We start from the raw sequence: 27,083 nt of genomic DNA on the forward strand, positions 1-27,083 counted from the left end.
ATGTCTGAATCTGCTGACCTTTATGGCATGTTTCTAAGACGAGCTATAGTCACATGCTTTTAAAGCCTGAGCTAAAGTCCGCTGAAGTCAGTGAGAGTATTTCCACTGGTATCACTGACTTCTGGATCAGACCATTTGTGCTCAGGGGTTGATGTGAGGATGGAAAAATAAGTGTGTGGTGAAATTTGGTTAAGGGGTGAGGATAAGCTGCTAGAGTTGTGTCATGATGGACTATGTTTTTGTAAAAAGCAACAGAGAGTCCTGTGGCACCTTAAAGACTAACAGATGTATTGGAGCATAAGCTTTCGTGGGTGAATACCCACTTCGTCAGATGCATGTAATATGTATGTTTTTGTAGCTACACTTGGGCTTCTTAAATTTTGGGTTAAAAGCAACTAGAGCTAAGGTTAGGCATTTATAATTAATCAAATGAATTTATAAATAAAAAACAACTGCCTAAATAGGTAAGCAAAGTTTAAATTAAAAGCTGCAAATAAAAATTGAAATAATAATACAAATGAATATTGGTGAATGTGACATAACAGTAAAAGTTTTGGTTTGAAATAGGCTCAGAAGCAACTAGAAACAATGCCCTTCCCTAGTGGTTTGACCAAGGGTGGAGCATTCAGACACTAAAGGCTTAAGTGTTGCATTCCTCTCCTAACCCAAACTTCAATTTTAAGACAGCTTCCTTCATGCCACACCCGTCTGGTACTAGTATGATGACCGCCATCTTATCCAGCACATGTGGGACTGAGCTAGGGACCTCCAGAGGTACAAGTGTAACACCAACAGACCCGCTTGTCGGTGGGCACGAGTGAACCTAGGACCTCTCTGGAGCTAAATGCGTGAACCTGTACTGCATGAGCTAAATGCCAACTGCCTGTTAGCTAAGGCTGTAGAGCAGACTCATTAATCTCTCTCTAAGTGGTCTCGGTGCCACTAGATGGGACACAACACCACACCCAGGAGGTGTGTGGGTTACACAGGCACAAGCTGCTACATGAGCTAAAGAGCCAAGACTCAGTAGCTGGGGGCTGTATCAGATTCAAATCCTCTTAATGGGCATATTGTGGGGGCAGCTGTAACATATCCTCAGCGGTGGGTTACACTAACTCCAGACAATAAAGCAGTCACGTGAAACATACGTTTGTGTGTGACTCTGATCCTGTGCCCCTTGAAGACAATGGCATAGCTCCTATTGACTTGAATCGAGCAGGATTAGGTGGTTAGGTCATACCTGTGCGTGTAGTCATTTCTGAGTTATTCAGATTATACCACATCATGAAAATATCTACTCATGGGCTTGAGCCACAAAGTTCTAATCTAAAACAAACTTTTCCAAAGTCTGAAGCGTGGTAATATTTGGTATTTGAGGGCATTCTATTATAGAAATAGGGTGTATGGTGCACATGATGGTCGTAAATAACTGCTCATTAAGAAATGTAGTGAATGGATGGGGTAATGGGGGCTTGTGATGGAGACAAGTGAATTCCACCCATACACTTGGAAAATAGATGAAATAGTATTTGTTTGAATATGTGGGCTGAAAGAATAAACACTAGCTTCCCAAGTCCTCTTAGCCAGAGCTCTGACTCTCAAGCTGTTAAACACTGAAGGAAATGAATCATTGGAACAACTTACCTAAGGATGTGGTGGATTCTCCATCATTTGCCATCTTTAAATCAAGACTGGATGTATTTCTAAAAGACACCCAATCACTCAAATGGAAGTTATGGGCTCAATGCAGAGATTTCTGGGTGAGGTGCTTTGGCATCTGTAATGCATGAGGTCAGAGAAAAGGATTGTCATGGCCCTTTACTGGCTTAAAAATCTATGAATCTATTAAATGAATCAGTCAAGGATCTGGCCAAGGCCTTCACAATTAGTCTATATGTGTTCTGTTTATGCATATGAAATTACTTATGTGAATGTAAAGACTGGTATATAGCCAGGTAATCTGGATATTTATTTGAGCTGATTGAAATTTTTTGAATTTTGAATTTTTGATGAGATATGAAAATGAACGGGGAAGAACTCCACAAAGTTTCTTGTGATTTTTTTCCCCCTCCACTTGTCAACCAATACATGATTGGGATTTTCAAAAGCATGGAAGAGAGTGAGCTTTCCAACTCCTATGTCTCTGGAAATTGGATGCCCAACTGTGCTTAAGTCCTTTTGAAAAAACTCACCTGATGGAGGGATTTGAAATGTTTTGAATTTCCAAAAATCAGAACAAAAAATCCAAACCATTTTGATGCAGACAGTTTTCCAACCAACTGTTTCTCCCTTGTCCACTTATTTTTAAAATCTGAATTCTACGCATTTTGCCAAATATAAACAGTGTTGCCAGCACTCAAGATTTAATTTGGCGTCTGAAAATATTTGGGGTGAAATCCTGGCCTCACTGAAGTCAATGAGAATTTTTCCATTAAATGATCATGATTTCGCCCTTTGTATTTTCAGCCTCAGCTGGTGGTGTCTATGTGGCAATCTGAGCTTTATTATTTTATTTTTTTTAAGAATAAATTCCTAGCTTTGTGGTTGTGGAAAAAAGCTTGAAGAGTTGACTCAAGTGCACCTCAAAGGCTCAGAACCGGAAGGCAAATACAAAGAACTCAATGTATTATTTTTCTTTTCAGTCTGCTGATTCTGAAACCAGTCTCATGATTTTATTTATTTATTTATTTTGTGTGGCCTGACTTGTGAATTTTGAACACTGGGCGTTGGCAATCCTGTGTAAATGTTCTGTCTTTTGTAAAGGAGGCCACAAAGAGATAGAAGGCCCAGATATTTCGTAGGCTGACTTATCTTTTGCTATTTGCAATGTTGTTGTAGCTGTGTTGGTCCCACGATATGAGAGTCAGAAGATGGGTAAGGTAGTATCTTTTATTGGACCATCTTCAGAAGAGCTCTGTGTAGCTCGAAAGCTTGCCTATTTCACTGGTCCAATAAGAGATATTACCTTACCCACTTTGTCACTCTCAGGTCTCTTGCTATCTCAGTGGGAGTCCCCTCCCTCTTTGAGAATTTCAAGTACCCTATTATTTTCATCAGGCTCAATAAAAGCCCAGCAAGGAAGGACAGAATGGTGAAGGGATTTAAGCTGACTGAGTAAAAGAAAAAGACAGTTGAGGGATATGGAGCTATGAGGAGATGACATGATCAGAAAGATGAGCAGAGATCATGTGTTTATCAGCTGAGTTCTGAACGGACGGGACAGGAATGGTAAGAGTGTCAGAGAAGAAGAGCTCACAATAGTCAGATCAGAAGGATCTGACTAAGGCTATGTCTACACTACAGCTCGGATCAATGCTCTGAGATCAATCCACAGGGGGTTGATTTAGTGGGTCTAGTGAAGACCCACCAAATTGACAGCAGATCACTCTCCAGTTGACCCCTGTACTCTATCCCCAATGAGAAGAGTAAGGTAAGTCAACGGGAAAGTTTCTCCTGTTGATCCCCCGCGGTGTAGACACCATGGTAACTTGACCTAAGTTATGTCAACTGTAGCTACATTATTCATGTAGCCGGAGTTGCGTAGCGTAAGTCGACTTACCGCGGCAGTGTAGACATAGCCTAAGTACTGGTCTGCACTAAAAAATAAGGTCGACCCAGCTGTGTTGCTCAGGGATGTGAAAAATGCACTGCAGGGCGTGTCTACACTGAAGCACTGTGGTGCTGCTGTAGTGGTTTAAGCGTAGACGTAGCCAAAGAGTGTGAGTTGACACTTTTGGGGCAGTGTGATTGGAGGTGTACCTAGAGCAAGTCAGGAATTTTTGGCAGAAACTGTTTTTGTTTTTGTTTTTTTGGGCTGACTCAAAAAGGTGTTGGTGCAAGGGGGAAAGGCTTTAAAATTGTCCAATCGTGCGGTTTCAACATTTTCTAAAGGAGAAGTTCTCTTTCTAGTCCAAAATGACTTTTTGTTTTGAAATATAACTTAATTTATGCAAAAAAGAAATTAAAAACAAACCCAAAAAAAGGTCAACATCTAAATGAAATGTTTCAATCAATCCAAATGGAACTGTTTTTCAGTTTGTTGGTTTGCAAACATTTTTGAGATTTTTGTTTCAATTTATGATAGCAAATTTATTCCGAAATCTCAAAAATTTTTGTGAGACAGGAAAACCATTTTCCTGTCCAGCCCTAGTTTTATCCTTGATGTCACTGCCAAGTTCCAAGTTGCTGAAAGTTGCAGCATAGTGATAGGTGTGCTGGTGGCCATAGATTTGTGATGAAATTTCTCTCTCCTCATAGGCATGTTGTAAGGGTTATTAGTGTCTTACAGCACTTTGAAGATGTAATGTGCCATGAAAGTGTAAGATATTGTTTATTCTCTATTGTTTATTCTCATTTCTTTATGAAATGAGATACAAACCATTAAGTTTAAAAGCTCAAGGCCAAACCTCTGTGTGCCCTGACAGAATGACAAAAACCCCTAATCACAGCTATTATATTGATCAAAAGCTTAACTAAACAAATACAGAGTCATCAGTCTGGATGATAAAGAGTAGATCTCAGTGTAAACAGGCTCATTGGTTATTAGTATTGATAATTTCTGCAGATTTCTGATAGCTGCAGGCAAGAAATCTTGCCATTTGGATTGGGATCAACTGAGTACCTAAAACTTTATTTAAACTCTCTACTTCTTGGGTAGAGAATGGGAATAAATAGAATGGGAATAAAAATTGGCATTTTCATCTTTCTTATACAACTTGCTTCCTTTGGGCTAGCTTTTAGGTCTGGTCAAAAATTGGGGGTTTGACTCAATTAAAATTTTTATGGGAAGTGTCCGCTTTCCTTGAAATTTTTGGATTTAATTTTTTTCTTGGGGGGGGGGGGGAGAGAAGGGAGGGAGGTGTCAAAACACTGAAAAAAATTAGTTTAGGCCACAAACATTTTGTTTGTCAGTTGAAAACTGTTTTGGTTTTGGCTGAATTCCCAACGTTTTCAAGTTGGGTTTTTTCCCAAAGGAAATCTAAAATGGGAAAAAATTATTTTCATTTTTGTGGAAGTTTTCAGTGGAAAACAAAAAAACATTTTCCAACCACCTCTACTGCGGTATAGAATGTGGGACATCTTCTGGCAGTTGGGCTTCTGGTCTCATATAAAAGTGAGAAATACAGACATCAAGGAAAAAGAAAACTATAGGGAAAGTTTTGTAGGTTTTTTTAGATTTCTCCCTCTATTCCCCTCCCCTCCCCCCCCCCCAAAAAAATTAAATTGAGTTTTTGGCAAACTGTTAGGTTTTCTTAGAGAATTGTCTCTACCAAACCCCAGTGCCTGAGACTTTGGCCTTGTCTATATTAGACATTTTTATCATGCTTAAAAATGACCTTTAACAATCAAGTTAGCTAACACGATGCTGACCATGACCTTGTTGTGTGTGTAGCCATGAACAAATAGTCTTTAGCATCATGTCACCTGTTCTGGCTAAACCATGAATCCAGTAGGGTGGGTCCCAGCATCAGATTAGTTTACTTGATTGTTAAAAATCAAACATGGTAACATTTGCTAATGCAGATTCATCTAAGGTCAGAGCCTGAAAGGAGATTTGTAAATTGCCTCATATCTTTATTCCAGGCCAGAACTAAAACCTGGATCAAAACTCCCCTGAACTTTGAGAAGTTGGACTTGGATCAGAAACTTATTTGAGCCCATCTCAAGTTCTTACTGGAGCTGTTTCCCCATCCCTAGTTACTGCAGGCCAAATCTTGATATCTTTAATCAGGCCTAGATCCTGCACTTGACTCTGTGTGAAGTGGGGAGAGAGGGTAGTAGGAGGGGGGCAGCCCGTTGACTTCATCTGGAGTTGATTGCAGGATCGGAGCCTCAGTTTTTACTCGGGCAAAATTGCCATTGGAGCCAGTAGTCAAACTGGAATAAAGAGCTCAGGGTTTGAACGATACCTGAATTTTACCATTATTAATAGTAGTGGAATTGCTAATAGCAGCATCCAGAGTCTCCAGGGAAGATCAGGGCTCCATTGTGCTAGGTGCTGTACAGACACATAGGCCAGTATTTTGAGAAGACTTCAGCTTCTACAACTGAGGACAGATTTCTTTCAAAGAGCTTGCTTCCTATTCAGGCTCGTATATAAGTGGCCAGATCTTTCAGAAAAGTCTGCAGGTTGGGTGCTGAGCACTTGTGAAAATCTGGGTTTTACATAGGTTTCTAAATGGGAGCTGAGCGCCTTTGAAACTCTGGCCCATAGCACGAGATTGTCAGTTACAGGGTGACGCTGGTCCTTGGGAGGGAAGACGCCAGCACACCTGCGACTGTTCAGTTGACTTCCAGTTAGGCTTAAGTGAAGCCACTTGGGAGGCCTGAGAAGCGGGAGAGCCTGATGACAGAGTGGGTCAGTCCAGGAGACTGGCAGATGAGAGATGCAGGAGATTGGAGGAGGTCTCTGGGGAAAGCTGCAGAGAGCAGGAAGAAAGAGGAATTATCAGGAAGCCGGTGGATGGCTAGAGTGCTGACCTGCCTCAGCCTGAGAGCCAGTGCCAGGAAATTGGAAAGTTCTGGGGGCTAGTAGGCCAGAGGAGGGCCACCCTGCTGACCTTCCTGAGCCAAAGAACCCAAAACAAGAGGGATGGTGCTGGAGGGTGGATCCCAGGAGCAAGGATCGGACTCCCAGGCAGGGAGTAACACCCTAGCCATCCTAGAGGATGAGAAGCGCCCTCACAGCAGTCCTGGGCCTGGGGGGGCGGGCTGCAGAAACCTGAGCCCAGAACAAGGGGTTGGTCCCGGAGGGGGTTCCCTGAGCAGTGGTAGGACTCACAGGCAGGGAGGTCTGGGGCAGTGGAACACTATGAGGTGTTTTGTCATGGGAGACCTGACTTGGGGCTGTTGGGGAAGAGTCATGAGAAAGAAGCAAACCTGGGAGCTCTCGGGAGATAGCCTGGAAAATGGAGCCCTAGAACAAGGGCAGAGTCTGGGAACGGACTGGAGATGGAGTCTCAGGAATACAGGGCTGCCTAGAGGATTGAGGGTGCCTGGGGCAAAGCAATTTTGGGGGCCCCTTCCATAAAAAAGTTGCAATATTATAGAATACTATATTCTCTTGGGGGCCCCTGCGGAGCCTGCCCCACTTGCCCCCCTCCCCCCCCCGGGCGGCCCTGCAGGAATATGAGCTGGAAATAAAGACCCAGGAGGGGGCATGGAAAACTGATGTGAACCTGTCATATTTTGGGAGGGATGGTTTTATTGGGAGGGTTCTGTGGACAATTGAACATGTACAGCAATACATTATTTCCAGAGATGGGCTTTGTATCAGACACTGAGAAACATGGGCCAAAGAAAGGGGAAACGGAGGCAGTCACCCTCATGCTGTGGTGTAGGAGGGCACCTCAGGTGGGGACCACCCTATGACTCTGTCCCGCCCTTTACATGGAAGGTGTATGAATCCCTAAATAGACATGGTACACAAAGGGTGGGAGGGGAAACATAGTCACAGAAGTGATGTGCCCAAGGTCACACAGCAGGTCAGTGGCAGAGTTGACAGTAGGAACTAGGTATCCTGAGTCCTGGTCCAGTGCCCTATCTGCTGCTTTTGAATCTGAAAAAGGTATGGGGATGGGGAATAAAGTATCAATAACTATGCATCTCCATCCCTGCACTGGATATGGAACTTTATATGTTTATGACAAAAAGCAATTAACCTAGTTAAGGAAAGAAAAAAATTGTTTTCAATATATTTACATTGTAATGTGGCACTTTTAATTAAATTCCCTTTATGTGGATGATTGATTTGTATATTTCACAGCCCCTGCCTGGCCCCTTTAAAATCACTTTCATTTTAAATCTGCAAGTATCCCCTCCCCTTCCTCCCCTCCACCTCTTCCCCTGCTGAATAAAGAAAATAAAACAATTTATAATTCACACAAGAAAAATATTCAGGTTAGAAGGATTTTTTTTTAGAGTGTGCAGCTTGCTAAATATGCAGGAAACAGGTGCTTTATTTAGTCTTTTACAGTCACTGCAAGAAAAGCACGGCATCAACATATAATAATCTAGGCAGGGAGATGGGGTAGGGGGCGGGAGGGGGGAGAAGCAATCTGTGTCTTTAATTTTCTTTTCTGAAAGGGGAAAGTCTGCATAGCAATGACAGGATCACTTGTTCATGCCTTTAATGTGCGATCTGTTTTCTCCAGTGGAGGGCACTCAGCGTATCGCAAACTAGAACATTAGCACCAACAAGCTCCAGAGCATCATCACTCTCTGGAAAGCCTTCTGAATTCGACAAGAGCTGCTTCTCAGCACAGCTACAAAACACTTCAAACCTGACCAGCTAAATGTATAAACCTATCCTGCCTAGCTTTTAAACTGGGCTCGTCTTATACAGCGCAGGAGGCCTGTCTGCTTCAAGAACTGGAGAGCTGGAAGATGGATTGCTGTGTCTGGGAATGGCAAAAGGCAGCAGAATAAGGGATGCTAGGTACCGGGGAAGATTTTCTTATTCCTCCCAGAGAAGTTGGCTTACCTTCATGGTGTGCTATCGCTTTTACATGCAGCTTGCCAGTTAATGCTGTCAGTTCTCTAAAGACTTACACAATGGCTCTGAGAGCTTAGGGTCCCCCCCATCTTCTCTGTACCCCCATCCCTGGTCCTGTCTTCCCCACCCCGTCCCCTTCCCCATCCCTTCCTTCCCTCATCCCCAAAATTCTTGCTTGTCCTCTCTAGGGAACTTTGTGTGGGTTACTGGCATGCACGCCGGATGGTGGTGATGTGACTGGCAGCTGTGCTGTGACATGAAGGTTGCAATGCTTTAAAGAAAGGAGACCAATTAAAAAAAAAAACACAAAAGCAAGAGTGAGACAGAGAGGAGAAAACAGCTGGAGGAAGAAAAAGGGGATACATTTGTGGATGACAAAAGGATGGGTAAGTGAACTTTTGTTGTATCCTTCTTAGCACAGTTGTAACTGTACAGTATATTTTTCAGTCTGATTATTAGCTGTTAAAAGAGGGAGAACAATCTAAACAGCAGCAGTGCATTTCTTTGCCAGGTGACTCACTGTACTTGCTATTATATTTTTAGATCATGTTTCCCCCTTCTTTCCTCCTGCAGTGTTTTTATATGTAATTAATTAAATGCATGCACTGAGTTAAGGACTGTACAAAGTACATTCACAATCTATATAACCCACCCACACACCTCTACATACATAGATAAGTACATATATAGATCCATGAGAGAGTCACATAGGATTTCTTCTGGGTTTATATTCATATGAAATAAGCCTGTAGATCTCTTATGCAGGCTGTCAGGAAGGATGTTTAACACTTTGCAGCTTGTGAGGAGCGTGTGTGTGTGCGGGGGGGAGGGGTAATGGATTTTGTTGTTTAGGTGGTTTTGAAAGGGCTCACTGGATATCTGAAAAGATATCCCTAACATAGCTGCTAGATTTCCAGCAGTCATTTGCCAGTCTTATTTTTTCAAGTGTGACAGGTTTATCTCCCCCACCCTCACTCCAGTCTATAATAGCTCAAACATATTTCTGTGCTGCTGTTGGCACATAACCAATAGTGAAAGATCGGGATTTAAATTAAAAACCTACCCATTAAAGTGAAAGGCAGAGACACATAGTCAGGAGCTTTTTGGATTAAGAATTCTTGCACTGATTGCCTCTTGGTTTAAAATTGGACCATAAAAGCAAATAACTGCAGCACAGTATTTGTGTGTGTGTGTGTGTGTGTGTGTGTGTGTGTGTGTGTGTGAGAGAGAGAGAGAGAGAGAGAGACGCGCACACAAATAATAAAGCCACTATTTATAGCGGAGATAAATTCTCCTGATGGAAGAAAGCAGCCTAATTGTGAGTAAGATTACAACTCTGGAGAGAGCTGGTGGTCCCAAAATTATTACAGCCTTTGAGAAAGTGTGCGCGCCTATGCGTGTGTGTTGGATTTTCTGAGACCTCTTCTCATGATTATTCAGACAATGTAGAAAATGTGACTGTGCTCACATAACAGCATTAATACCAAATAACCAATCTGACATCTGAAGTGCAAAAGATTAAAATCAGCAGCAGAGAGGACGGGGGATTCAGATTCAAATTTCACTCTTTAAACTTCATAGTTTTTGCTGCTCTTAAGGCAACATTCCTATATAAGTGTATATATATTTACATACAGTGTATACAATATACACCTATATAGCGTTATCTATTTATATATACATGTTAGCTATGTGTGGATACATATGCATAATAAATCATGATCATTTTATTATGACATATGAATGTTAATGTAACTATCAGCATGATATCTTGGTCCCGTACAAATGTTATATGATATAGATACACATATATATTTGTGTTATGTGTGCATGTATGGAAATGAGAAGTCACTGAAATGCAGTCTCAGAAGTATTATTCAGAATGCTGTTGGGTAATGCTTACATCTAATGTTCCATTATGCAATAAAGAGACATTTTAAAGGCAAGGGACAAACTTTATTATATATTGGCCTGCTTGCTGTAGCTCTTATTTTATATTAATTGTTTGGGATTGGACTACGAAAGATTTACATGCAGTTGGGTTTATTAAAGAACATTTTACTTGTTGAACTACCAGAAGCTGTGTCTCATTTCCTTGTCCAATAGTACAGTGAATTCAGCACAGTGACTTGACAAATATGTGTATTGCTAAAGCCTCAGCTTCTAATGATAAGGCTATACCAGCTACGAAGAGTGCTGATGTACAGGAGAACAAGTGACTAGCAAATGGGTTCCCAGTCATCCTAAGGGGTCATAAATCATACAAAAGTAATTGAATAACAAGAGTGGTGGGGGTGTGAGGGAAGGTAGGATAGGAACTCAAAAAAACAGACATTTATACAATGAACATTGCAAGAAGGGAGCCAAACAGGTTGTCTTCAAATCAACTATACCACTAATGCCTTAGCAGAAACCCCATTGACGTTAGTAATCTGCTGATGATTTATTTTAATAGCTTTACAATGGATATTTGTCTTCTTTTTAATATTGTAGGTTTCCATTTAATTAAGCAGCTGAGAGGCATGAGTGTGGTGTTAGTGCTACTGCCTACGGTCCTGTTTCTTATGCTCGCAGGGGCTCAGCGAGCTTGCCCCAAGAACTGCAGATGTGATGGCAAAATTGTGTACTGTGAATCACATGCATTCAGAGATATCCCTCAGAATATTTCTGGAGGGTCTCAAGGCTTATCGCTACGGTACAACAGCATCCAGAAGCTTAAATCAAATCAGTTTGCAGGCCTGAATCAGCTCGTATGGCTTTATCTTGACCATAATTACATCAGCTCCGTAGACGAGGATGCGTTTCAGGGGATCCGTCGGCTGAAGGAATTAATTCTGAGCTCCAACAAAATTACCCATCTGCACAACAAAACATTTCACCCGGTCCCCAATCTCCGCAATCTGGACCTTTCTTACAACAAGTTGCAGGTGTTGCAATCTGAGCAATTTAAGGGCCTTCGCAAACTCTTGATCTTGCACTTGAGGTCGAACTCATTGAAAACGGTGCCAATCAGAGTTTTTCAAGATTGCCGAAATCTTGATTTTCTGGATTTGGGCTACAACCGTCTGCGGAGTTTATCCCGTAATGCTTTCGCTGGCCTCTTGAAGCTAACAGAGCTCCACTTGGAGCACAATCAGTTTTCAAAGATCAACTTTGCCCACTTTCCACGCCTCTTCAACCTCCGCTCTATTTATTTGCAATGGAATAGGATCCGGTCTATTAACCAAGGGCTAACATGGACTTGGAGTTCCTTGCACAACTTGGATTTATCGGGGAATGACATCACTGGGATAGAACCTGGAACCTTCAAATGCCTGCCCAACCTGCAAAAGCTGAACTTGGATTCCAACAAACTCACCAACATCTCTCAGGAGACTGTCAATGCGTGGATCTCGCTAATATCCATCACTCTGTCCGGAAATATGTGGGAATGTACTCGAAGCATTTGCCCTCTTGTTACTTGGCTTAAGAATTTCAAGGGAAATAAAGAAAGCACTATGATATGCGCGGGTCCTAAGCAAATCCAGGGCGAAAAGGTGAGCGATGCTGTGGAAACATATAATATCTGTGCCGAAATCCAGGTTGTGGTCACTGAAAGATCATACCAGCCACCTAAAACACCCCAGAGACCTCTCTTTATCCCCAAACCTACCATTTCCAAACTGGAAAACAATCAAATGACCTCTGTGATGCCCACTCCTTCTCCAGACTTACCAACACCTGGAACAGAACCAGAGTATGAGCATGTTTCCTTTCATAAAATCATTGCTGGGAGTGTCGCCCTCTTTCTTTCAGTGGCTATGATTTTGTTGGTTATCTACGTGTCTTGGAAGCGGTACCCAGCCAGCATGAAACAACTGCAGCAACACTCTCTCATGAAGAGGCGCAGGAAAAAGGCCAGAGAGTCCGAAAGGCAAATGAACTCCCCTTTACAGGAGTATTACGTGGACTACAAGCCGACAAACTCTGAGACCATGGATGTATCAGTTAATGGATCTGGGCCCTGCACATATACCATCTCTGGCTCCAGGGAATGTGAGGTATGAACCATGATCCTCCTAAAACCATTTCAGCTGCTGAGAAGGAGAGGTAAATGTTTGAAGCTCTTGAGGTGTTTCTAATCACTAGAAAGATTAATGAGCCTTTTTGCTTTTGGGTTTGCTCAGTGTGAAAGGTTATTTAATTAAATTACAACAATCAGGGAAGTGACAGTGGCTATTTTCAATAGTTTAAACTTGAAAGAAGTTCATTCAAGGATGAGATTAAGTTGGAATAAACAGCCATGTTAAAGGCATCTGAGGCCCGATTCTCCTCTTGCATGTACCCCTTTTACACTGGTGTAACTCTATTGGCTTTACGGGAGTCACTCCCCAGTTTGGAGGGGATTAAGGCCCTTGCTATTTAAGAGAATGCAGATAGACTAGTAGTATTAAAAAAAGTGTTTATATCTGAGTTTATGCCAGATCACATCACAAAATGGACTCATAAAGATGATGCTGTTTAAACTTGTTACTAACATTTCCACATTTGGTCCCTGATGCAGCAAACCACATAAGCACAATGGCACCATTATAGTTAAGCACTGCTTTGCTGAATAGTGGTGGATTTAAGCACTTGCTTATGTGCTTTGCTGAACTGGGGTCATGAAGAAGACCCAAGTCAAAAGATACATTTGCAAGTGCCTGCTATTTTTGCCGTAAACTTTCAGTGGATACACCTCAATTGTGGTCAAGAGAGTTCTACCCTCTTACGCCAGGTGTCACTTTGGTTCTGAGTGTTTGGTAGATACAGGCAGGAATAGCCATTGTTTTCTGTGTCCCATGTCCTTAAACTTTGTCAGCTTAAAGTTGAGCTGTCATAGACATTTTCTGTAATTATTCGAACGTGGATAAATAAAAAGGGGGGTTGCTTTTGATCACCACTGCTCATTTATACTTGGTAAAAAGGATTTAGGCAATTACAGTGTGTCCTATTAGCAACTAATACTTGGTAACTTAATGTTGTGTGCACTCTACTGGCATTAAAACAATGGTGGACCATTGTTGTTGTGGAGACCCGAACAGGAAACTTTAAGTGTGTATTGTGCCTGATTCACATCCCTCATATTCCCACTGATGTCAGTGGGTCAGGTTGAAATCAGAATGGAGTTTGGCCAGTCTCTTTGGCAACCAGACATGTTTAAAGATTAAGGCCAAGTATTTTTAAAAATTGATAGTGATTTTGGTGACCAATTGGAGACACTTTCCAAGGGCCTGATTTTTAGAGGCTAGTTATTCTGCACTTTCTGAAAATAGAGCCTCTTTATGGTATCTCAAGTTGGGCATCCAAAATCACCACTTGCTTTTGGAGCATGTTGGCCTAAAAGAGGCTGATGAGAAAAAGTGAAAGGCTGTGATTCATGGTTATTTTTCTTAGAGCAACATCCCTGTTGAAAATGAATGACCTGTTACATCCATTATTGACATCAAAATTAATTGAGAAAGCAGGTGCAAATTCTGCTGTCAGCAACACCAGTGGAAAACAACTGAAGTCAGTGGAATTACTCTGGGTTTGTACTGGGGTCACTGGGAATGCAATTTGACTCACAAGGTCTAATTCTGTTCTCACACAGATTTTATAGCAGTGTAGTTCCATTAACTTCAGTGACGTTTATTTTTATTTACACCAGAGTAACTCAGAGGAGAATTAGGTCCCTCTAAGGCATGATTCAAAGCCTATTGAAATCAAAGGAATTACTATAACGGCGTTAGTGCATAGAAGATGCTGAAGTCATTTTAGGTTTGAAAATAAATTATACTGGTGTGAAATCATGGCATACAAACTGAAAGGTGTGGGTCTTCTCTGGCAATTGACACAGGGCTTATATGGCATAATTTCTTCATGCTGAAGTTGACCTTAATGCAAAATTAAAGGCTGAGAGAATGTCAGGCCATGGTGAGGTCACCTGCTTGCAATACATTGTTTTAGTATCTGGTTGATACAATTGATTGCTTTACTAAGAAAAATAATTTAAGCAAGATTTTAAAACCATTTGCCTTTCCAGTGTTTGCTATAAAAGATGGCAAATGCAACATAACTTTTGACAACACATTTTCAAATCTTATCCTGCATTTAGAAGGCTTTGATAACTGAATACCGGTGTGTTCATAATCAAACTATAGACATTCCGATGCATATAAGCAATGATGACATTTAATACAAATGTATTTAATTGGAACATTTGCCCTCTCTTTAAATGCAGTCTCACATAGTGAGCTAGATTTTCAGCTGCTGTAAGTCAATGTAGCTCTACTGCCTACAGTAGAACTACATGCATTTTCATCAGTTGAGGATCTGGTGCTGTAATTCCTGAAAACCACTTTTGTCTTTTAGGTATTAGAGAATGTTCTGAGTCCTAAATGTGTGCACTGGAGAAGTGTAGATTTATTGGATCAGATTTAGGATCTGACCTATAGTTTGCCCTTTGGATGTAAGATTCATAAAGGTCCCACCCTATATTATGCTCTTCAGGCTGAATTCTGGTCTGTTACACCATTGCAAATCTAGAATAACCAGTTAGTTCTGATTTGAACCTATGTAAGTGGGAGCAGAATTTGGCTCTATATATTGCGGACCATTTAAATGGAAGTCAGGGCTTACAAGGCCAAGAGGGAAAATGTTAGCCAGCTTTAGCCAGTGTTTCCTGCTTAGTTGGATGAGTGATATTTTTTACCACTAAATAACAATCCAGTCTTAAAGAATATTAAAGAGGACAATGGCAGAGGAGACTCCAGGGTCAATTTGGCAGAGGAACTATCAACAGGCCAGACCCTAGCTGATGTAAATTGGTGTGGTTCCATTAACTTCAGTGAAGCTAGGCTGAAAATCTTGCCCTACATTCATGATGAGACTTGTTATTTCAGCCATCCAAAGGGTTGCCCGCAGTTAATCACATGAGTCATGATCTTCCAACAACATTAATAACCTTTGTTCATGTGAACAGTCCTATTCTCAATCTCTCCTTAAAGCTCACCTGTGCTGTGATGCCAATAACATGCTAGACAATGGCTGGGCAACTGGTGTGTAGCAACCACTGCTTTTCCTGCTAATCGCTAATGTCTTGCTGTTTTCATGGGCTCTATCTCTCTGTTTCGTACATCTCTTCTTGTAGCTATTGTCTCTCATCTTATACTTGGATTGTAAGTTGTCTGGGGCAGGGGCTGCCTTTTTGTTACTGCCTATGTAGCATCTAGTGCCATGGAGCCCTAGTCTGTGACTTCAGGTGCTATTCAGGTGCTCTGACTTCAGGTGAATTTGCTTCGGTGGTTCTGCTCATGTGAGTAAAGCATGTGAATGTTTGCCAGATTCAGGCTATAGACTGTGTATTTTATGGGCCTGATAATCAGCTGGTGTTAATCAGTGAAGCTACATTGAAATCCATGGAGCTACTTCAGTTTACGGTTGCTGGAAATCTGGCCCTGTATTTGCACAACGACTTATTGACCATTAGTTGTTTTAGTACAGAAGACTCAGGGAGACATTAAAGCACCTGATCATTGAAGACACATGTAGGATCCATAAGCCCCTGCTGAAATACTATCCTCGGCTTGGATTTAACATTCTTCGTCTCCATAGCTACCAGGTTCCACTTGTAAAAGGGTAGATATGCACCATGCAGTACTCACAAATTGGAAATAAAAATCATAGTATCTTAAGCAATAAAAGGTTTCATAATTGAGGGGAAATGGGAATGGAATATATTATTAATAATTAAATACTCAGGCAGATATACTTCTGAAAGGACTCATATTTTGTAAGGGAGCAAGAGTCATAACTCAGGGCTATCATTTCCCACAGGTCTGACTGGCTCATTCCTTGGGCCCAAGCTCAGCTTTCACAAAGAAGAAAGATTTAGAGGGAAAAGAAGGTCAAGTTCTCATAATAAAGTGCTAGTATTTTTAAGGACACATTGAAGTTGCTCAACTTTTTTTTATTGATTTTACTATTTTTTTTCTTTAAATCTTTGTCTGCCTCCAAAAACCCTTAGAAGCAAAAGCAACCATCTCTGCACTTGAAAAATGTGTGTGCGGCAGGAAGGAAAAGCTGAATTAACCACCTCATTGCATTATAACCTAGGGAATGTGCTGGCATGTTCTAACACTGGGAGACAGTAGATGATTTCCAAGCCTGGGCTAGGGCTGTATAGGCTCTGCAGGGTCACCTATTGCTTTTGCTGTATGGAACCCATAATTAGATGTACCCAGCCAAACTATAGATACAGACTCCATATTTGCTCATACATAACTGGCACTGACAGACTCATTTAGGTACTCCTGGGTACTCATTTAGGCCCTAATGTAGCAGAGCAATTAAGCAGATCAGGAGATGCATTGACTCCAGCAGGACTATTCATATGCTTAAAGCAGTGCATGTTCTTAAGTGCTCTACAGAATCAGGACCATATCCTGCAAATAGGGGAGTAAATTGCATGGCCGCATTTTCAGAATGGTCTTTTTTTTTTTTTTTTTAGTTGAAGTGAAACAAGGAGAATTCCCTTTAGTTTTACAAATATAGAGCCAAATTCAAACCTGTTATAAACGGGTGCAACTCCACTGGGACCAATGGCACATAATTGGTTACACCTGGCCCAAAGTGTTCCATTTAGCTGTCTGGCAAGGCTTATAATTTTGGCTCATACCACTCTGTTAGCAGGCTGCAGCTAGCTTCCTTTGGCATTTGCAGTGCGCACCTGTGTGTGCACATACTTCATCTCTCTCATTTGTACGCTACTGTTCACACCTCTACAGTGAAAAGGCAATTTTATCAGCCACACTGTATTATGATGCATGTAACATGTCCCATCCAAATATATTTTGAGATGGAACCCTGTTAGAAAAACAAAACCAAACAAAAAATCCACTTCTAGCAGAAGTTTCTTCACCTACTGCTCCTTAACCCAAGGCCTATGTGCCAGTTAATTTGCATTTTAGCCCTGGAAATAGGCCATCTATTGGGACATAACATAAGTGATGTATGCAGGCCTAGTGCAGGATTTCTATGCAGGAACGAGTTCATGGAGGGATAGGTTCATCATTTGCTGTTAGCAGGGATGGTGTCCCTAGTCTTTGTTTGCCAGAAGCTGCGAATGAGCTACAAGGGATGGATCACATGATGATTACCTGTTCTGTTCATTCCTTCTGAAGCACCTGGCATTGGCCACTGTCAGAAGACAGGATAGTGGCCTAGATGGACCTTTGATCTGACCCAGTGTGGCCGTTCCTATGTTCTTATGAATGAATTTAACCTTTTTTAGTTCTGGCTAGCAAAAACCTCTGTAAAGAGTAAAGAACATTATCTTTAAAGATAAGTTTAAGTTCTTATGTAAAAATAACCTCATCAGGTCTGCCCCCCTGTGTGAGAGACCTATCTGCTTTCTTTGGTGACAAAACCAAGACTTTACTGCTTTTTACTCCTGTTAGCCATGCAACGGTAATGCAGCTATAACTGAGTGAGCTCGAGTCTATTCATTCTTGTGCATCTTCAAGAAAGATGTTCCTGGAGTTACAGAGAGGTAGATGATCTTATCCCATTCTTCTTCTTAGCATATGCACAACATGCCTCAGGTGGCACGTGACCAGGATTCATCACCAAACTTGGTTCGTTGGTTGGAGCATTAGCTTGCCTGGGCTGGGTACTGATAGGGAGTGCAATGTGGGGAGGGATAGCTCAGTGGTTTTAGCATTGGCCGCTAAACCCAGCATTGTGAGTTCAATCCTTGAGGGAGCCACTCAGGAATCTGGGGCAAAATCAGTACTTGGTCCTGCTTGTGAAGGCAGGGGGCTGGACTTGATGACCTTTCAGGGTCCCTTCCAGTTCTATGAGATAGGTATATCTCCATATTTGTTATTATTAACATGAACTCTGATCCATGTCCCTCCTTAGCCCATTGAAGGCACACAGGACTGCTTAAGTGTCACTAGGGGAATAATTTTAAGATCGTGGGGTCACAGGAGGCGAGGCGACAGTTATATATATTTTCATTGTAAACTGAGCACAGCTGATGTGAAAAACGTTGAGACATAATTGACTTAAAACCCCACAGTGCCACTTTTACACATTCTCTTTGCAGTCTAACCACATTTCATCAGTTGACAAACAAGCCCACCTGTTCAGATAGAAGAACCTCATCTGCATTATGCTCCTGCGCCTTTCACTGGGGTGAAAGCCCAAGGCATTTGTCATTTTCAATGATACATACTAAATCAGTCACATTAAATAATACCCATCCAGAATTTCACCTCCTCCTCTCTTGCCATTGGAAAAGGATAGACTCACTAAAAGAATCCTAATGTATGCGCACAAGTTGAGACACTATGTGACTTTTAAGCCTAATTCAGAAGGAAATGTTGACATGCTACTGACATTTACTATCTATTTATTTAAGCACCAACAGTGTTTTATATAAAACACCAATGTTAAGGTCCTATTACAGTCTAAGGTCGTAATTCTGCAGAGATTTTAATGTGCTTAACTTGGCATCAGTGAGATTGCTCACATATATCATGGGAAATATGTGCCTTTGTAGGATCATGGCATAAACCGGAGAAAATGGAACACAATGGAAAACCCCAAGAAGGGAAAAACTTGTAGAGCTTTAAACAATTGTTGCTCTTAATTCTTGTTTGTTTGCTTCTTGTGGAGGGAAACTTTAGCAAAGGCTTGACTGCAGAGAGAATAGTGGCTTGGGGAAATGGAACAAGAAGGGTATTCCATACCTAGAGAATGGCATAAAAATGAGAGGGGCAAGGAGGCTGCCTTTGTTAGCAGTATACCGGAACCCATTTGAGGTATCATTCCAGACATGACCAAAGAAAATGATTCCCTTTATGATTAATATTCGTTGGCGTATCTGAGAATGGGCATAATGAATTTAGGTTCCTTGCACCCCCATTCAACTGCTGTGCCTCCTGGTCTTTTTCTGCTAATTATGATTAGCCTGCCATCTTCCCCGCTGCATGTGTCATGTTCACCAGTGCAAATGGTGAAACTTCACTTCCAGCCAAATGCAGATGCTCTTGAAAAGACTCTGTGTTTACATGAGAAAATCGAATGAGGAGAAAAGTAATGTGGTTTTCTTTAATGAAATATTTCCTGTGGAAAATGTTTCAATGTATAAGTGCTGGGTTGTATGAAGGAGGTGAGAATTTTTAAGTTCGTAGGGTACAGCAGCAGGCAGATGACCTCAAGCTCAAACCGGTTGGAAGTTCGTCTGAGTGAGGACAGGGTAAGCCTTGGAAAAGTCCTCCGGATTTGGCCCTGTTGTAGGAATTGGTACTTTGAGAATGGAAGATTATGCATTAGAATGTCAACAACTCACTAGGGAGGGATCTGTAGTTATACATGCTCTGGGTCAGATATTCAAATGCTCAGTGTTTACAAATGAGGCCGTGTTTTTAAATGAGCTCAGCTCCAATTTAAGCATCATAGTAAGTGGCCAGATTTTCAAAAGTGCTCAGCATGCTACTGACCATCTGGCCATCTGTCCCACATTGGCAGCTCCTGGGTGTAGAACTCTTTTGAGAATCTTATTAGGCTGTTGTTTAGGTATTTAAGTGGGAGCTGAACTCTTCTAAAAATCTGGCCCAAACTGTGTGCACTGCTGAGCCCCTGGAAATCCCACTTTGTCGTTTGTTTCCTTTTGTATAAAGCTGAATAAAAAATGGGGGTCTGAAATAATGAGGCCTTCAATTGCAAAGAAGAGTTTCTTGTTTTTTTTTTTTTTTAAAGCATATGTGCATGAGAAGAAGTAGTTCAAGATGGTGTTCTATGGCAGACACCTCTCTGCCTCTTCCCACAGGAAAAGGCCTGATACTACAGACATCATCCAGTAGAGAGACCATTTCTCAGTGGTGAGGCTCTGGAGAGAAGACCATGGCACTTTACCTGGGCCCCATTAGCAAGGTATATGAGCACCTCATGATATTTAATCTCACAACACCCCTTTGAGGGAGGCTAGTGCTAGTCTCACCATTTTACAGATGGGGAATTGAGGCACACGGTGACTTGCCCAAGATCCTCCAAGAAGCCTGTGGTGGAGCAAGGAATTTGAACCCAGGTGCCCCAAGTCCATGGTGGTACCCTAACCACTGGGCTACCCTTCCTGTCTAACCACGTTGCATCTGATAAGCTCTTGCCAATATTTATCAATCAGAGGTTGATAATTAAATAACATGCAGCTCTCAAAGTGCACCGAATCCTACCCTGCTTATCAAACAATCCTGCAGTGGTCAGAGGAAAATCACTGGTGCGGTTTCTCTTCCTATAATCATCCACCCTCTTAGTACTAGAAATGCCACATGTGTTTTATACATGGTAAGGACTGATGAAACAGATAGGATACTGTATTGGAAAAGCTTTGTCCAAGAACAAAAATACTTGCACTCCTATTATAATCACTGCATGGGACCCATGAAAAATCCCTGCGTTGGTGGAATTGTGCAGCTTGCCCTCTTCATCTCTCGCATCCTTTTCTCTCTTGCCCCTTCTTCCTCTCCCTCTGCTGCAGCCTGTGATGTGCTGCCAGTATTGTAACTATTTTTTTTTTTCCATTTTAAGCCCATGATGCAGCTCAGGCTAGAGGGAAAATGTTCACAGAAGAAGATTGAAATTTGTGGAACCTATTTGTTTGTTTTTTCCTTTAAAAATAAAAGTGTTTTCTGTAAAGAATGCAAACAAGCTCATTAGCACGTATCCTGTGGCTGGAAATATTGTTCAGATGTAGTTCTTGAATAACACACAGGGCCTGATACTCACTGACACTATGGCCCATTTGCTCTGGATCGCTCCTGCCAGTGTGAGGTGAATTTAAATGTAATTTATACCCATTGTATAGCTTCTGTATGTTGCTAGTGAGGTGTAAAGGGGGCTCGGTGTCAATGAGAATAAGGCCTATTGAGTATCCCTCAGAGTTTGACTTCTGGAGTGAGGAGATGTGGTTTACAGACCTTGTAGGAGGATCAGGAGAGTTGTCTTCCCAGGAATGTTTTTGAGATTTTCTGGAACTCTCTACAACCTGTACCATGCCAAAGGCTAACATTTGCTTCTCACAGAGTGGCAGGGATGATTGTGTGTAACAGACTAGACATCCTTCCTTTTTTTTTTTTTTTTTTTTGGCTGGTCCACTGGAAGAGAAGTCTACTACGGTTTCTGATTGAGAGTTAGTTCTGTAGCTCAAGTGGTAAAGATCTGAGCTACGTTGCTGAAGGTTCAGGTTTCAGACCTTTCTCATGATCCATGCAGGGTGGGTCATTAATATCCAAACTGAGGCTGCGCTCCACCAGTGATAAAGAAAATGCCCAACCTTGCCTTCAAACTAGTGGTGAAATTTTAACAGGGGCACATTTCTGTTGATGTCCTTAAAATCAAGGACTGGAACCTGGACAGTAGCGTTCTGCTGTTGCTGTAACTGGGGCCTTGCCTTTCTCAGGAAAATGAGAAAAACAAATCAAGCTGAAGTTTACTTCATGTTATTCCCATGTACCATTCCCACCTGATGATGCAGTGTAGTTCTTCCAAATAAGGGATGCAGCAATGGTGTCCCAGACACATGCATGTTCCAGCGGAGGTCTCCAAAACAACAGGCCACTTGGAAACGGGCTGTTAACAGGTTAGTATTTCTGACTGAGCCAATTTTGAGATCCCCATCTAAAACTCTGACTCTGAGCTACCGTTGTGCAATATGTTGTCTTTCTGTACATGAATGAGTGATGCTGTCCTAGTAGATGGGTCCCTTATCCTCTTTGTGGATCAACAGCTAAAGAATCTTTCTTCTAGCTCAAGTAGTAGTCATTTTACTTTTGAAGCTGAGACTCCAGAGTTCAAAACTCAGCTCTGCATGTGTGTGATAATTATCTATTGATAGATATCTGTAGATCATAACCTGTATGAGTTACAGGCAAGAGTTACATAATATAAATATGTGATCAGTTCTCCATATTATAGATAAACATTTTGACATGAAAAATTCCTGTATCCTTTGTTTATAGCACCATTGACTTCCTGGTACTTGGTCATTTCAAGCCAGGTATTTTAGGACTGAACACAGATGGGTTGCAGTGGTAAACATTTTAGACACTAATCAGCTTTTATCACATCTGTCTGTGCTGCAGCCAAATAAGCTAGATTGCTTGTAGCCCTCTCTGTGTATACAAAAAAGCAAAATGGATCAATTCCCAGTGAATTCCTAGGAGCTTCTGCCACTTTACCTAGCAGCGAGTTTACAGCTATCATTGGGGCAGGAAGACTGGAGTGGGGGGCTGGGAATTACTAACCTATGTGGGAGGACTCTGTAATGAATTAGTTTTGCCTTGTTACCATGAAGCTGCGTGGGGGGAATGCACGGAAGTGAAAAGCTCTAACTGGTGAAGATCTCAGCAGTATTCTTGCCAGGTTGTCTCTGAAAAGAAGGCACTGTGTATGCATGTCCAAGATGAGGGAAGGATGGAAAGGCCAAGGGAAGATGATCTATAATCAGCTGCCATGCCTGTGGTGTAGGGCCCTGGGCAATTGCCCTGCTTCCTAACACCGGCCCTGGTTTTTAATCTTCTGAATATGCAGAAAAACAGTTTTTGTGGCACAGGTGGGCCATGGCATTTGTACAGGATGTTGGGGTGGGGGGAGGGGAAAGGTCAGAAATAAAAAGGTTGAAAACCCCTGATGTAGCCCGTCTGGTAAGCTGAAATGTCATTGGGTAGGGCACTGGAAGTTCATCGTGATTAAAAATGCACTAAATCCTCTCGAAAAGCTTTGTGATTTTTGTCAGTATCTCTGATGTCAAGATTACTTCACCTAAACAATGGTTCCTAATAGCATATTCTGAACTTGTTGGAAAGTTCCCTATAGTTTAAAGGGGGAAAAAACACTGAAAACTGGATTAGGGAGATGCTTTCTAAGCGTTGCGTTAAAGTGGTTTAATTAGAATAAGGTAAATTAAAAGAAAAAATACCTCAGTCTTAAAAGTATGACAGCTACAAATATTCAAGTCCCTGGGAATAATGAGGACTAAATATATATTTGCCATATAGACCAGTGGTTCTCAAACAGGGATCCGGGGGCCGCGAGCTGGTTTCAGGGGGTCTGCCAAGCATGGCTGGTGTTAGACTTGCTAGGATCCAGGGCAGAAAATGGAAGCCCCACCATGCAGGATGCAGCCCGGGGCCCTGAGCTCCAGCACCTGAGGCTAAAGCTGAAACATGAGCAACTTAGTTTCATGGTGCCCTTTGTGATGTGGGCCCCCAGGAAATTGACCTGCTTGCTACCCCCTAATGCCAGCCATAGCTTTTATCTGGAGAAAAACAATTGTGGTGGTATAGGTAGGCCATGGAGTTTTTATAGCATGTTGGGGGGGCGGGGGAGGCTCAGAAAGAAAAAGGTTGATAACTCCTGATATAGACAGTCTCAGCACAGAGATCAAGGACCCTGTGGCCATGAGGTCTGAACTGCCTGTGGCAGGTGACCCTTTTGAGTCAGGCAAGGCGCATGGTTGGCAAGACTTTTGTGTGGATTCTTGAACTAGTTGCCCATTTTGTATCTGTTCTATAGATATAAAATACCTACTTTTTATATAGTGCTTCCTCTTTGTAGCTTTCAAAGCACTTTACGTAAGTAGCATTATCCCCATTTTATAGAAAGGAAAACTGGGGTGCAGAAGTGATACCGCTTGCCTACTGTTATCGAGCAGGCTAGTGGCAGAACCGGAAATAGAGCTCAGTGCTCTTCGGTCATAGACCAGAGCCCTATTTACCACCCCATACCACCTCTTTAGTCTCAATGCCTGTCTACTTGGCTACTTTCACTAATTCTGTGTTCAATTAAAAATAAAGAAACAAAGAAAGGTATTTCTAAATTATTTCTTTGATCAGTGACATACAAAACAAATTCCTTTTCAGTTCAATAACACTGGCATATATTACATCTTCCTAATAGAGATGGTTCTAGGCCAAATCCCTACATTCAAGTGTTCCCAAACTATGGGGAGTTTGTCAGGAAGAATCAAGAGTTCAGGTCATGGGCGTTTTACTCTTGGATCTGCCATTGACCTGCACCATAAGCCACGTCTTGTCCAGGCTTCTGTTTCTCCTTCCACCCTTTGTCTTATCTATGAAGATTGTAAACTTTTTGCAGCAGGGACTCTCTCATTATGTGTTTCTACAGCACCTGCAACAATGGGGTTCCAATCTTGGTTGGAGCCTCTAGGCACTACCGTAATACAGATAATAATAATCATCCAGATCTGACCATATCAGACTACTGACTCCTTGTTCTTCATCCAAGGGGGTGCCTACACTACACTTAGACATCTGCGGCTGGCCTGTGCCAGCTGACTCAGGCTTGTGGGGCTCGGGCTGTGAAACTGTTTAATTGTAGACGTTCGGGCTCAGATTGCAGCCTGAATTCTGGGACCTTCCCATCTCGCAGGGTCCTGCAGCCCAAGCCTGAATGTCTATGCTGTGATTAAACAGTCCCTTAGTCTGAGCCCGAACCAGCCGCAGGGTTTTAATTGCAGTGTAGACACATCCTAAAATTCTTGTCTTCACCTACAAAGCCCTGTGCAGCTCTGCCATTCCTGTATCTTTGATCAGGCCTTTCATAGCATCAGCCTCCACCCCTACACTCTTTCAGTTACACCAGTCAATGCTGCATTCATCTACTTCTGCCACAATTGTCTGTCTTTGAATCAGCTTATCACCTCCCTCACCATTGCTGCCCTAGCTGTGTCTGCTCCTGAACCAGTGCCACATGAATTTTAACCTGCACTGATCCCCTGTGAGCTGTAGAGGATGGATTAGGGCCCTTTGCTTTACTATAACCTCCATTCATTTCCAACACCTGGGTCTGCGTTTGTGGACAGCTGCACAGAACCTGGGCTTTATTTTGCTCTCGGTACAGTAAACTATTAGGAAAACAAATACCCAAGCGGCTGAAATTAAGCAAGAAAGCTTTGAAAAGCTGACCAGTCTCATATTTATCTCATTGCTTCTCCTTCGATCAAAGCATATGGGTAGAAACAACCTGCTCATTTTGACTCAACAGCCTGCTTTTACTTTACACTACCATCTGCTGTAAAGAGATAATGACTAGTTTTAAGTCAAGCTTGAAGGCAAAAGGCCTGGGGTGGGGGGGGAGTTAAGTGTTACATTCCATCCTCTAGTCTGATCTCCAGTGGAACCCTACTAGTCCAACTACTCTTCAACTGCTAACTTCGCTTACTTAAATCATGACTAACTGATACGAGATTTTTTTTCCCCCTATCCACTCTAAGCCCCTTATTTATCTGAGTGCTTTTGACATGAAGTATAGGGTTGAACTTTGAGAATATGTGTATCGACTGTGGTCATTCTTAAAATAAACAGAACAAATCTTTACAGTTGCCTGATAGATGGATCGATCCTTCATTACAAAGGTTTGCTGGGTAATATTCTATGACATGTGTTATGCAAGAAATTAAACTAGATGATCCTAGTACCCTTAAAAATCTTTTTCTTTCTTTAACTAGGTGAAATGTAAGTGCACAGAGCATAGCCATGTAATCCTTTTCTTTCTTGCTTGCTTTCTTGCTTTCTTTCTTCCTTTCTCTTATTTAAATGTCTCCCCTCTCTATAGTATCTGAGTGTTTCCTAAGGATTTAAAAATGGAAATTAAAATAACTATCTTTCTTCCTTGTCAGCCTGTGGGAGAAAGAGCTTCATTTGTCTGTAGGGAATTTTATTGTTTGTCATGTGTGTGTGCATGTAAATAAGTGTTCTCTGTGTGAGAAGAATGAAATGAGGGAAAGGTAAACTGAACAACTGAGTTTTGATTTTAATTCTGGAATTGTCGAGTTCTGTTGTCATTACAGTAGTAGTCAAAATTTTCTCTATACAAGTTTAAACAACACTACAGAATGTTATAGACTCATAGACTTTAAGGTCAGAAGGGACCATCGTGATCATCTAGTTTGACCGCGTGCACATTGCAGGCTAGAGAACCTCACCCACTTCTAACCTCTGGCTGAGTTACTGAAGTCCTCAAATTAAAGATTTCAAGTTATAGAGAATTCACCATTTACACTAGTTTAAACCTGCAAGTAAACCATGCTATAGAGTAAGGCAGAAAAAAACCCAGGGTCTCAGCCAATCTGATCGGGGGGGGGGGGGAAGTTCCTTCCCATATCCAATTATCAGTTAGACCCTGAGCATGTGGGCAAGACCCACCAGCCAGACACCCAGGAAAGAATTCTCTGTAGTAGCTCAGAGCCCTCCCTATCTAGTGTCCCATCTCTAGCAGTTGGGGATTTTTGCTACTGGCAGTTGTCAGTGGGCTACATGCCATTGTAGGCAATCTCATCATACCATCCTCTCTACAAACTTATCTAGCTCAGTCCTGAAGCCAGTTAGGTTTTTTTGCCTCCTCTGCTCCCCTTGGAAGGCTGTTCCAGAGCTTCACTTCTCAGATAGTTAGAAACCTTTGCCTGATTTGCAAGTTTTTAAGTGTCCATGCTGAATGTTACATTTATTGTGGGTGCGTTGTGTGTCCTTGACTTCACTGAAATGGGCAGAACACAGAAATTATC

At 41.9% G+C, this 27,083-nt stretch overlaps 1 protein-coding gene across 6 annotated transcripts in view; it reads left to right on the forward strand.

The window, feature by feature from the left end:
- Nucleotides 1–27,083, forward strand: part of LRRTM4 (leucine rich repeat transmembrane neuronal 4) — a 755,436-nt gene that overhangs the window by 332,976 nt on the left and 395,377 nt on the right. For 3 of the 6 annotated variants that reach the window (XM_065584462.1, XM_065584461.1, XM_065584463.1), the window contains 2 exons: nt 8,683–8,880; nt 10,988–12,534. In XM_065584462.1, the coding sequence (XP_065440534.1) occupies nt 8,877–8,880; nt 10,988–12,534 (1,551 nt within the window). In that variant the 5' untranslated portion in view covers nt 8,683–8,876. Of the gene's footprint in view, nt 1–8,153; nt 8,881–10,987; nt 12,584–27,083 lie in introns of all 6 variants that reach the window. The other 3 variants (XM_065584460.1, XM_005285184.4, XM_008168672.4) reach the window with 2 other exon arrangements.

The sequence above is a fragment of the Chrysemys picta genome, chromosome 2 (genome assembly GCF_011386835.1).
Source record: "Chrysemys picta bellii isolate R12L10 chromosome 2, ASM1138683v2, whole genome shotgun sequence".
NCBI classification, from domain to species: Eukaryota; Metazoa; Chordata; order Testudines; family Emydidae; genus Chrysemys; species Chrysemys picta.